Source organism: Etheostoma cragini, chromosome 21, assembly GCF_013103735.1.
Source record: "Etheostoma cragini isolate CJK2018 chromosome 21, CSU_Ecrag_1.0, whole genome shotgun sequence".
Classification (NCBI taxonomy): domain Eukaryota; kingdom Metazoa; phylum Chordata; class Actinopteri; order Perciformes; family Percidae; genus Etheostoma; species Etheostoma cragini.
In genome coordinates this window covers 6,134,226-6,146,899 of record NC_048427.1, presented here as the reverse complement: position 1 = coordinate 6,146,899, position 12,674 = coordinate 6,134,226, and the positions used below count along the sequence as shown (strand labels likewise).

General features: G+C 39.7%; 1 protein-coding gene across 4 annotated transcripts in view; it reads left to right on the top strand.

The window, feature by feature from the left end:
- dock1 (dedicator of cytokinesis 1) overlaps positions 1-12,674 on the top strand; it is a 164,418-nt gene that overhangs the window by 21,144 nt on the left and 130,600 nt on the right. For 2 of the 4 annotated variants that reach the window (XM_034860643.1, XM_034860642.1), the window contains exons 6-14: positions 698-846; positions 1,455-1,590; positions 3,256-3,413; positions 3,693-3,774; positions 4,250-4,385; positions 5,820-5,892; positions 7,909-7,988; positions 10,238-10,363; positions 10,780-10,904. In XM_034860643.1, the coding sequence (XP_034716534.1) occupies positions 698-846; positions 1,455-1,590; positions 3,256-3,413; positions 3,693-3,774; positions 4,250-4,385; positions 5,820-5,892; positions 7,909-7,988; positions 10,238-10,363; positions 10,780-10,904 (1,065 nt within the window). Of the gene's footprint in view, positions 1-697; positions 847-1,454; positions 1,591-3,255; positions 3,414-3,692; positions 3,775-4,249; positions 4,386-5,819; positions 5,893-7,845; positions 7,989-10,237; positions 10,364-10,779; positions 10,905-12,674 lie in introns of all 4 variants that reach the window. The other 2 variants (XM_034860641.1, XM_034860640.1) reach the window with 1 other exon arrangement.

Below are 12,674 nucleotides of genomic sequence, written 5' to 3'. Positions count from 1 at the left end.
TTTGGCTTATGGGTTATGTGTTGCCATATGTGTTTACCTCATGTTTTTTTTGCTTGCACATTTACTGTTTTGGTATTACTGTATTTTAACATTTTTTATCATGTGAAGCACTTTGTGACTTTTTCCTGTAAAAGGTGCTATATGAAATAAACGTATTATATGTCAAGTTTAAATAAAGGCATATGTTATGTTGTTATATATATTATTTTGCATTGGCCCTTGTTTTTTTTTTATTTGCATTAAATATATTTTGTTGTATTTACGTTTTATTTATAGTTACTATTCATAATGACAGACATATTAATTAGATTTGGTTATCTTTGATTAAAATGTTTAAAAAGTGTTTTTATTTGTGCATATCTTAACACCACAATACTTAAAGTGTATAAATTACTGTATAATTGTTTTTGGCAAATATTGTTATAGTAGTAGTGTAAGCAAGGACCTTACAATGTTTGTAGTGGTCAGGTCCTTAGGCATAATTACATAATACCATAATTCCATCTGATCTTAATAATTAAGAGCTTTGTTCACCTACACTGTCCTGTACCTGCTGCTGCTAATGCATTGTCTGACCTGCCAGCATGAACAAGTCCTTTCACCAGTCAACAGTTCAGACACAAGAGCACTTTGATGTTTTAAATGTCCTCCTGTGTCTAAGCTGTGAACATGGTCATCCGTCTGTTTCTGCTGTCAGGGGGACAAACGTGAGATGTTCAACTCTGTCCGGGACATGATCTACGACCTGATCGAGTGGCGTTCCCAGATCCTGTCCGGCACCCTCCCGCAAGACGAGCTCACCGAGCTCAAACAGAGAGTCACCTCCAAGATAGACTACGGCAACAAGTGAGCATCCAGTCTTTAAAGGCTTTTAACCTTGTCCTTCCCTCCCGATAGCGTATATCCCTTTATCCTCATATCTGTCTGGAAGAATGACTCTTTTTGGAACAGGTCACCAGTGTCAGTCAATAGAAAATGACATGTCATCACTTACCTTGAGCACCAACTGGAGGGATTTAGCTTCAGCAACCCGTGCTGTATTCCATCATGAAATGACAGCTCTTGCAGTAGGCTTAGAAAATCGCTTGAAAATGAAAATTGTGAAGCTCCATCTCCTCCTGTGATGAAACATTAAACCTTTGGCCAGGTTGGAGAAATGGCTTTTACCTCTGCAGATGCAGAGAGTGATGAGTTGATGAAATACATTGACTGCGTGTTGGCAGCATACTGTTGTCTGTGCGGACTCCTTCCATAGATGAAAGAGTTGAACAAAGTAGGGCAGCTTTGAAAAAAACAAAAAAAACATTGAAGCTGAGGGAATGTCCTATGAGGAGAAAATGTGGCAAATGGAATGGGAGCATGCAGTTATTGTTTTCTGTTTTACTTTTTACAAATGCAACCACACTCGTCTTTTACGGTAATCTATTGTATGTTTTTCATAATTTTTATGCAAGGTACTTGGATCTCGATCTGGTGGTCAGAGACAAAGATGGAAACATACTGGACCCAGAGATCACCAGCACCGTCAGCCTGTTCAGAGCACATGAGGCTGCCTCCAAACAAATTGAAGACCGGATTCAAGAGGAGAAGGTAAAGATAGACAGGATGGGGACTTTCCTCTTGGAAACCGTTTTTCCACCTGCAACTAGACTCTGGTCTTTATTCAGACAGCATATCAAAGATAAGTAAAAGCACATTTGTGCACTGTGTGAAAAGAAATTGTGCACATTAGGATTTGAATAGGGTCACACCTTGATCTTGTTCTTCCTGGCTCATTAATTCGCAGTCGAAGTCAAACATGCAGTTACAGCTTTTGCATTAGAAAAAAAACACGGCACGGGGTTATCCCCTCTCTTTTTATGCAATAACTGTTTGAGAAGACCCCTCATTTGTCTTCATTAGACACTGCTTTCCTCGGCAGTAGTGTCTCCTCCAACCATATTTACAATAATGGGGCTCTAGGAATGTCAGTGTAGGTTGGTTGGTCCAGACTGTTGAATGTGAAATTAGGTACAGATGTCCCTGGAGGATACATTTTACTGACATTGGTAATCCCTTAACATTTCATCTAGAATCATCATCAGATCAAAATTTAAATTTATACTGTACTTTGGTTAACTGCTAGCACAGGCAATTGACCCAATCACGAGTCTTGTTTACAATAACGTCCGGGTAGAAAATTCCTGTGTCCCATACATAAGCTAAGCATAACGGGATGAGAAACAACTGGATATGCTCTCATCTCACTCATCTAAAATGCATGTTTTACTCTTTCATAGGTCTACAACTTTCATTGTTGAAAAGCAACACAGTACAGAAAATTAGCACAGCATAAACCTCAGATAGGTCGGGTCCCCATGTTTAACTAAACGTCATTAAAAGTTACAGTGATGGCTGAAAATAACAAAAGAAATAAACACGGTTGTCCTCATATTTCACATATCCCCTGCAGTTCTAATCAAGGATCATTTGTATACCTGGAGCTGATTTTTTTTTGAAATGTTTTTGTATAATGGTAGTGATTTGGTCTACAACAAAATCGAACAAGTGGAGTTGTTTTTGAAGGCAAGACAAATGCAAAGAAAATACACTGAACTCTTGTACTCCAACCTAAAATTGAGGTTTTGCATTTGCACGACTTCATTATAGAAATGGGGGATATGGGCCCACTGCTGGTACACAAAGACACTTGACTGCTTTTTCAGGTTTCCTGTGTATTTGACTTGGCCTATCAGTGGCATCCATCACCTGAAGTCAGTTGGCAGTATCTAAGACTGTCAGATGCTAGGTGCCCTGCAGTTATGTGGTCTCATCTTATGTGACCTTCTCATCCAGAGGTCTTTATTGCATATGCATGGGCAATAAGAAAGTGTCCAGGTCAACGCGATAAATATTAATAATGTGGCTCCAGCATATTTTTGAAGGGCGTCCAAGAATCACACAATCAGTCCACCTTTCACTGCAGATACAGTCCTGGAGGTCAAACTTAAGTTAAGACTTTTTATTCCAGGATCCCTAATACTGTATGTTATAATTAATTCGAAAGGATTTATAGTCATTGTTGATTATTGCTTCTTAACTTGAAATTTTCAGAAAGACACAGTGGCTTAAATTGAATAACCCGATGTGTGTTCTTGGATGTTCCCCTGGGCTCATTCTTTAAACTCCACACAGGCCGAGGTCTACCTGTGTGTCAATAAAAGCTATGGAAGAATGCCCGATATTGAATGCAACATCTCTATTTCCCTCCAACAGTCTCAGAAGCAGAATATTGATCTGACCAGGCAAGCAAAGTTTGCCTCAACACCGTCGTTTGCCCTCTTTGTGACTCTAAAGAATGTGGTGTGTAAGATCGGTGAGGATGCAGAGGTGCTCATGTCACTCTATGACCCAGTGGATTCCAGGTTCATCAGGTAAACCCATGGGTGCATATTCACTCAACACTCTTTGTCTCTTTTCTTTACCTTTACCATTGTTACAGTGACTATTGTTGTGACACCTCACGGTCAAATGCATTTTGTATTTTTAAATTGAGTTAGGATGAGTTTACAAAAGATGTGCCTCAAGACTGCAACTGATGTCCTTATTAGACCACCTAAGATTGATTTAGATTTTTGAGACCACACACGATAAAATGAGAAATTGCTGAGATAAATTATAGGGATAAAAATTCTGTCATCTCTCTCTTACAGCGAAAACTACCTGGTGAAATGGTCAAGTTCAGGTCTGGTGAAAGACATTGACCAGCTTCACAATCTGCGGGCCGTCTTCACGGTGAGCATTTGCTTGTGTGTTTATGCGTGTGCTAACTAGCCTGTGGTAGCCAACTGTTGATGTAGCCAGGTTATGATACATATGGGAGCCTGTTTGCAGAGCCTTTATTTGTTAAGCTCTCTCAGAAAGAGCTTGGCTCGCTGTATGTATTTACCAAGGCAGTCCCCTCTATCTAATGGAAGGCGAAGGGCAGAAGGGTCAGCATGTACCCATTGAGAGCACTTTGCTAGTTTTGGAAGATATTGCCCACAGGAAATGAATCTGTGGACACAATCACAGATGATCCTGAAGCAATTGGTAGGGAAAAGTTCGTCCTTAACACAAATTTGTCTTCAACTAAGGAGGTGCTATTCATCAATCATTTGTTGTTGTGCACCCCAACATTGCTGTGGCCTGAAAAAAGGCTGTTGCCAGATGGTACTTTAAATCCAAATGCAGTTTACAGGGGCAACCTCATTTTTTTTCCCGTCCTTAGGACTTAGGCAGTGAAGATCTGAAGAGAGAGAAGATCAGTTTTGTGTGTCAGATTGTCAGAGTCGGGCGCATGGAGCTTCGAGACAACAACACCAAGAAGCTGACGTCAGGACTGAGAAGACCCTTTGGAGTGGCAGGTAAAGCAGACTACACAGAGACTCAGTGATACCCTGGTGGTCCAAACAGAGCTGCAAGGCACGAATTGTAAAGTCAGAGGTTACGTTTTAGAGACACTAACATTATCTCAGAACTTCGTAGCCATGGCTATGCATGAATGTCCTCGTGTGTGTGTGTGAGATCAGATCAGAGAGAACAGATCTCTTGTTTTGCCTTACACTTTACAGTAAGTATTGTTTACAAGTCTTTCCCCAGAGTAAATGCTTTTGGCTAAAATTCATAGAAATCCAGTTAAAGTGGAAAGAAAAATTAGTGTGATTTATCTCCTGTTGGCAAGCTGCCAGGCATAGCGTAAACTAATTAGATTGGCGTTTTGCCCACAGTTCTCCAACAGAGGAAATTATACCCCTCTTTCAGTGTCTTTTTCCCAGTGCCACTTGAAGAGAATGTAAATGACAGTTTGATTTATGACGGCTCATCTTTAGACATTATCATCATCGCTGCAGTACACAGCATGAAAGAGGGCCTGATTTTTAAGATTTGCTCTTTTTTTAAGACACCGTTATAACAGGCTTTATATGGTTGACATCAGACATATAGGGTAATGGAGTAAACAGACTGTCACACTAACCATACTGTGTACTCTATACTTGCTCCTACTCTCATTCACTTCAGTTGGAGCCATTTCAAGAATGTGTTTCCTGTTTTGGTGTCTGGCTCGTTGGCCAAACTTCATCTTGGGTCAAATTAAGCCTGCAAATTTGCAAACTTGACAAATAGCAAACGTGTTTATGCAGTGTGTCTTTGGAACCCCTGGATACTTCATTCTATTGGTGTAACTGGACATCACTCCATTTACCATAAATTACAATTACAGCAATGCTCTCATAGCTTGTTTAGACCTCAAGCTTTACTTCTGTACGCTGCTGTAACCACTGTAAAGTAGTGTGTTTTGCTTCCCTCTTTTGTTGAAAGTTTTAAGCCTGGTCTAGTAGCAGTGGTTTGGTGTGGTTAGAAGTGTAACTACAGCAAATGCAACCGTGATGTCACAGCGTCCATCACTGCAGCAACGTGAGAGGTTAAACCACTGGAGGTCATCAAAGAGATGCAGTCTGTGTGGATAAAGTTACTTTTTAAGATGATATTCCATCATCACTTTTTACCATTAAATGTGTTTTTTAAATTCACATCAGAGATTTCAGAGTCCTTTTATATGGAAGTCCGACCACTATGCAGGTCGCAGAAATCAAGGTTGACTTTACCTGAAATAGGCACAACCTGTGCTTTTTCCATTGTAGCTCTGCATCTGCCTTAATTATCGCTCATTGAAGAAGAGCCAACATTGGCTGCTTTCCCTGCCTGATGTGTCCTTGCCATACAGTTATCTGTAGTAGACATGCTATATTCTGCAGGCCTTGAGAATGTTTTAACCCTCTCTTCTTGTTTTTCTACAGTAATGGATGTCACCGACATCATAACGGGCAAAATGGACGATGAGGACAAGCAGCACTTTATCCCATTTCAGCCGTAAGTGGATAGTTCAGCTGCACAAAATAAATCACATTCACACATAAGGGAGCATGGAGTTCCTTTAAGCTTGGTGTAACGTTGCATAAAATAGCAAAGATGATGTAGTTCTGCTCCTACACCTTTTTCCATTATTTTGAGTGTGTACAGGATATCTGGTACGCAGCGTTTGTATTTTATCTTTTTAAAGTCTTGAATTCACGACAGCTGATTAGCGGGGTTTTAAGACAGTAGTGCTGCCTTATTCCCTGCTGACTCAATTAAGGCAATGTCATTAACTGCTGCCATTCTCGTAGGACTGCGTCTAGAGCCAGGGTAACCTTTTTCTTAACGTGATTTTCTGCATAATTGGAAAGGCTTCAGATTCAGGCGGTTTAGCTGGCAGATCACCTCACTTAACGGTTTTATCTGCGAGCATAAATCATGGAAATTGGAGCCGTACAGTGCAAAGAGAAGAACAGGTTCTACAAGGTTTAATATGCCCAACTGTGAATATTTGGCACCAAATTTTAACTGCTTGTTTTTTCAAGGCCAACAGAGGCAGGAAGTGAAGGAGCCATTTAGTGGTGGTTTGACGTAATGCTGTAATTTGGGAAGACTCCGGGCATCCAAACAGAAATGGAAATAGCTTTCAGAAATGGTCTAGAACTCTAGATAGATCATATCTTGCCAAAATTGTTTGTTTGTTCTTGTTTGTCCCAGACACTCCGCCACAGTCTGAGACTGAGCTCATGTCTGGCATGTTGCCTGCAATCAAACCAACTTGCATAAGAGATAATGAATTTGGTGCAAGATTTCACCTTGTGCCAAAGTTATTGATTCAGTGATTGACATAGCAGTTGTTTAATCATTTAGGCCATTTAATGTCAAACATTATCTAATTGCAGCTTCTCAAATGCGACTTTTTTGTTAATATCTTTGCTGCAAGTTAGACAAAACTAGCGTGTTAAAGACATAACCTTGGAAATATTGAATCAAATTTTCTTACATTTTTTTAATCCATTAATCTAAAGTCAAAATAACTAGACTGTTAATAATGATAATAAAATCAGATTCCTCTATCTACCATGCTCTGAATACCTTTTCAACATCTCCCTGTGTTCAACTCTTCTGTACAATTTAGATCCAAATACATTCAAAAAGCTTATTATAGCAGATGTAAGGAATACCCTGTCTTGTTCCTCTTCTCCTACAATGTTTGTGAATGTACACACTTCTACTGTCCTTATTCTACCTCCTTGCTTAGATTGGTTTTGGATTCAAGGTTGGAGCCCTGAGTGACAGAGATCCTTCACTGATTCCTCCATGCCGACATCACCACTGTCTTCTTCTCCATGCTCTACTTCTTCTGCTTGTTTATAGTCCTCTATACTGCAGATGGCATCACCGCCCACTGCACACATTTCTCTCACAGCTGCCCCACATGTGATGCTTCTCAAATCACATATGCTACTTCTTCTGCTCTGTACGTCACTCATCTCAATCAGTTTGGTACTTTCTACACCTGAAGCCCCACAGAGAACAAAACATGATGTTATGTTTTACATTTTGCTTTCTCCCTAAAGCAAAGTGTGAATGTTAGTTTTGGAATGGGTATGGAGTTTAGAGCGTAAGTTATTCACTTTCCCGTTTTTAAAAATATTTAAAGGCTGTGGGCAGGTCAAGCTTCCCATTGCTCCAGTGGCGCTATAAATGCTGACTGGGCATAATTTCCTAAACAATGATTTCTCTGTGTGTTTCTTTTCATCACCCACCCTGCCTTACTGTTAACTGCTAACAAGAGCCTTTGTGTCACGGTATTCGCATCACTTTTCGGTGTGTCTTTTTCTGTCTCTCTTTTCACCCCACTCCCCTCCTCACAACCATCACTTTGTGGCTCCTCTGCCCCGCTCCTCCTCTTTCTCTGCCATCTCTTCTTCTCTGTGGTGTTTGCCTGTCGTGTGCATACTGCAGGCTAGCGTTGGATGACGCCATGATTCGCCACAAGCAGCTGAACATCTCCCGTTTTTCACCCAGGGTGGCAGGGGAGAACGACTTCCTCCAGACAGTCATCAACAAAGTTATCACCGCCAAAGAAGTCAATCACAAGGGCCAAGGTACAGTGCACGGATCAGCCACAAGAACCAGGGCCAAGGCGGAAACTCAGGACACTATCAGACAATAAATAATAAATGCGTGTCTTATTCATGTTATGAAATAGGTATACTACGTTGGGTCCTAATGGAAATCCAACCTGGATCTGAACATTTTCTTCTTTATTGTTTATTAAGTCAACAAGGTTGCAAAATATCCAGTAGTGCTTAGTTAAAGGCAACTTGGCTTGATGTTGGATTCTTCTAGAGTGGGTTGACATCAAAGGGTAAATACCTGTTTTTTTCAACTTGGACCCTATTTCCCTATGTTTTTGTGTATAAGTTACTGCAATTGCCATATTAACTTACATTGTAGCTTGTTTTGCCGCTGCTAACTGCAGCAATCTCGCTTAATACTGGACCAATGTCAATTGTTGTTCCCATCTTAGACACAAAAACATTGGGAAAAAATGATAGTTCCCTTTTAAGGAGGGAGAAGCCACACACTCATAACACTGATGCAATTTTTTTGTTTTAAAGTGTATTTTAAATCTTCAATCTGTGTTTTGGCAGATATTACCTTTTCTGAGAAATTGAGGAATGTAATATCTGCCAAAATGTTCATACAATAAAAAACTAGTTTGAAGTTGTGAATGTGCACTGTCCTCCAGCTTTTCTTTGGTTACACACCTGTCGTAAGGTACTATTATTTATGAAGAAACTGTTCTTTATTCATTCTATTAAACATATTAAAATCCTTTCAAGGTAGCATGGAAGTTAAGGTTAGATGGTGATTTAACATTAAAAGCATCTTACTGCACTGCTGTCATGCTACGTTTTACATTTTCTGTTCATACAAAGAAGAACATAATTCTTTGTCCAGTGCTCAAACTATAAGTCACTGCTCGTACTATAAATAGTTGCACTCATCACCATGACTACAGGATGTAAGTAATCCAGTTGTTAATTAGGATGGTGAGTCTTCTGCTAAGATTGCATCTTATCATTGATTTGACATCTGTGTTTAGAAGAGCAACATTAGCCATCTTAAGGGATTTGTGCTGGGAGGGGGGGAAACAACATGACAGCCTCTATGGTATTGTCATGCCCTATGAAGATGTACTTGGATAAATGTCAGGTCTGCTCCGTCCCACACTGGGAAGAACAGTGGAGTACTGAGAGCAGCTGTTTCGGTCACGCTCGCATATCAAAAGGCTTCCAGCTTGGCTGGTGAGAGATGTGTCACTCATAACCATATGGGGCATGTGAAGTGAAAGTGAATAAATCCCCAGGGTTCACAGGCACCACTCACTTTAGTGGCCTGTAAATGGGCTCCCCACAGGACCGCTGCTTTAATTGGATCCCTTTTTTGTTTTCATTTCAGTCTTGTACAGAGGTATGCATCTGTGTGGCTTTTCTTTTTTTCCTGAGAGAATGTTAAGAGTAAGTGTGGTTACACAGCTAAAGCTCGCACATCATGCAGTGACTGCAGAAAAGAAGCTTTCCTTTTAAACCCAAAGACAAGCAGGGCGGCTACTTGTGTTAAATTGTTAGGAAATATGACCCATAAAAGTCCCCTGAAGGCCCTTTGTTTGAGAATAATTCAGAGCCCCAGAGTTTTCCTCTCAGGCTTTGCACTCTCACGTCTTTCCGAGACCAATTATATATTTCTGGGAATAACTGCACAATTTAAATATTCTACCATAAAATGTCACTTATTCATGCTTAAAGAAGACGTCTGGGGCATTGGGAACATTATCATGAATATGGCAATTAAACAGAAAATAATATTTCCCATTTAGAGTACCAAATGTTTGTTTGTATTGGGATTTTTTCCCTCCCAGTATTGGTGCTCAGAAGTAGCATTTATATTTCAGCCAAGGTGGGTTTGACTTTTTGTAATTACAGTAACCATATTTCAAGTTTAGACCAATCCACAGAGGAAATACAATGTGATCCTGTAAATTTTTTGTTTTGTTGCAAAAACATAGTTCTTTGATGTCACTAGATATCCTTTTTATAGTTATGCACACCTTACACGAGAATTACACAAAAGTCACTTGTTTCTTTTGTATGTTTTCCTAATCACATCTCGGAGGGTAGCTTCTATTTAGTGTCTTGCCCTAGAGCTGTAAGTTGTCACTCTTGACAACTGACAGCAGAAAGCACATGGAGAAATCTCTTAGTATTTTCTGGGGGCAGTTTGCTCTCACACTGTCTTCTCCTGATATGATCTCAGTCCCTCCCTATCTTTGCCTTGAATTCATCTCCAGGCCTGTGGGTGACGTTGAAGCTGCTTCCCGGAGACATCCATCAGATAAGGAAGGACTTCCCTCACCTGGTGGACCGATCAACAGCTGTGGCTCGTAAGATGGGCTTTCCTGAGATCATCATGCCAGGTTGAGTGTTTTATTTATTTTATTTTTTTTAAATACTTTATCTATCTATATAAATATATCAGAGACAGGTAGCCAAGTCTCCTTTTTATATATTTAAAAAAAAAAAAAAAAAAAACTGAACACATCATTCATTCAGAAAGTAATTTCGAATTAGGAGCTACTATTTTACAAAATGTGAGTGAGGGTGAAAAGAACATGTCATACTTCATTAAGGTTTAAAGAAGAAATTAGTTATTTAATGGACTGAGGTCACCCAAGAAGTATATGGTGCCAACTATCCACTTATGCCACCTCATATGTAAGGAGCTATGCAGTAATACTTATTTATATTGAAAATTATGAACCTTTAGTTATATGAGCAACCTTACAAGTGAGGATGTCTTCCTATCTGACCTGCTTGTTTCTGTTTCCTAAAGGCGATGTGCGAAACGACATCTACGTCACTCTGGTTTTGGGGGATTTTGACAAGGGGAGCAAGACCACACCCAAAAATGTCGAGGTGACAATGTCTGTATATGACGAGGATGGCAAGAAATTGGAGGTACAACCGAGGAATGTTAACTTGGTTATTTATTATTTTTCTAGGTTCAGCTCATTCTCAGCATTCAGGACAAAAGTTCTATAGCCGATCAGTCTCTCAGACAGACTCTGATTTACCAGGCTTTCTTTAATCTTACACAGCTCAGCACACTGCTTAACTGTCTAGGACTCCTATAAAAAATGTGTGATACAGAGACCAGTACGCCTTTGCCACCCGTCAGAAATGACAGAATGCAATATCTGCTATTTGGTTGATTGACTAGCCTAAAATGTGTCTGTCCACTGCAGTAATCAACATCATTGTCACAGTCAGTTACAGACCAAAACACGCGGGCAAGCAATATGTGCAGCATAGTTTTAAAGTTGAAATTGATGAATCAGCATTTCTCTTCTGGTATAATTACCTTTGGTAATAAAGTTGAAAGGATCAATTTCCCCCCTGTCTATTTGTTTGTTTGCAAGCTGTCTCAAATTGTTGCGTATTTATTTGGATGAAAATGTGCAGGCCTTGGCACAGACTTCATTAAAATATATTTTGGAGGTGGTCAGCTGTTAATCTCTTTAATTTCACAGTCATACTTGTTTTAAGCATGCATAGGAAAGGCTAGCATCCAGGTTTGCAGCTGAACGCCATTAATCACATTACATTTCTTTAGAAAATCAAACCAGATAGACACAAACAGGTGAACATTAATCATTATGGTGGCTCCCAATTTGCAAGTTGGAGCACGTCTCATTGACTTTTGCTTCCGTGTGCTGTCTTCTTTATAATCATGTGCCAACCCATCAATGTCTTATGTCCTTACAAAGCCTTTGTTTCATCTGGAGTCTCTAGCCAGTGACCCCTTTCTCTGATGTTTAATCATTGACCCCCCCGCGTGACTTTACTTCTTGTACTACAAAGACTATCAGTTAACGGGGGATTTAAGAGGTTTAGAATTGTTGGACATGAGGAGAATCTAGGATGAAGGGGGGGCATGTGGTGGGTAGGGGTGGGCAAAATAATCAATGCTCGATGCAAAGTTAATAATCCCCAAAAATTGCCAAAAGGAAGAACAAAATTAAATTTTGTTTATACACATGGTTGAATAAGACATAAATTAATTAGGCAGAACACATGTGACCACCTCATGTTTCATCTTCTATGAAGCCAAATATCCACATTTAAACATGATTGAGCCTCTGACTTGGAAGGTTGTTGTGAGAGAAGGTGACAAGCATCTTTAAGGCTTAAGTATGGAATGACAAATAAAAACTTCACTAGACAAAACATGTCATTAAAACTGTTGTGTGACAAATATATTTCAAAAACTGAGCGTTGTCTAGATGCTTTGTCTTGGAAGTGACTAGCAAGCTGAGGAGAAAACTCAGATTAATAAGTACATTTTTAAAAACCACGCTTGTAAATGTGCATGAAAAAAGTGTTTCATCGATAATTGGTTTCTCAATCGAATCATCTGCCTCTGGATTGGTATTGAATTGTGAGGAGCTAAGAGATTCCCATCCCTAGGGGTGTGTGCTTGTGAGAGTTTGTGCTCATCGCACATGTGTTTGTGAATGTTCATGTTTTGATTTTTAGACTGTGTTGGGATTTTTGGTGCCACAGTTTGTAGTGGATAAGTTAAGGTTTACCAGGTATTTTCTTGCAAGGCTGTTGTACTAAATCCCGTTACATTCTAATGTACATATATTAATGGATATACAGTGGGTACGGAAAGTATTCAGACCCCTTTAAATTTTTCACTCTTTGTTTCATTGCAGCCTTTTTCCA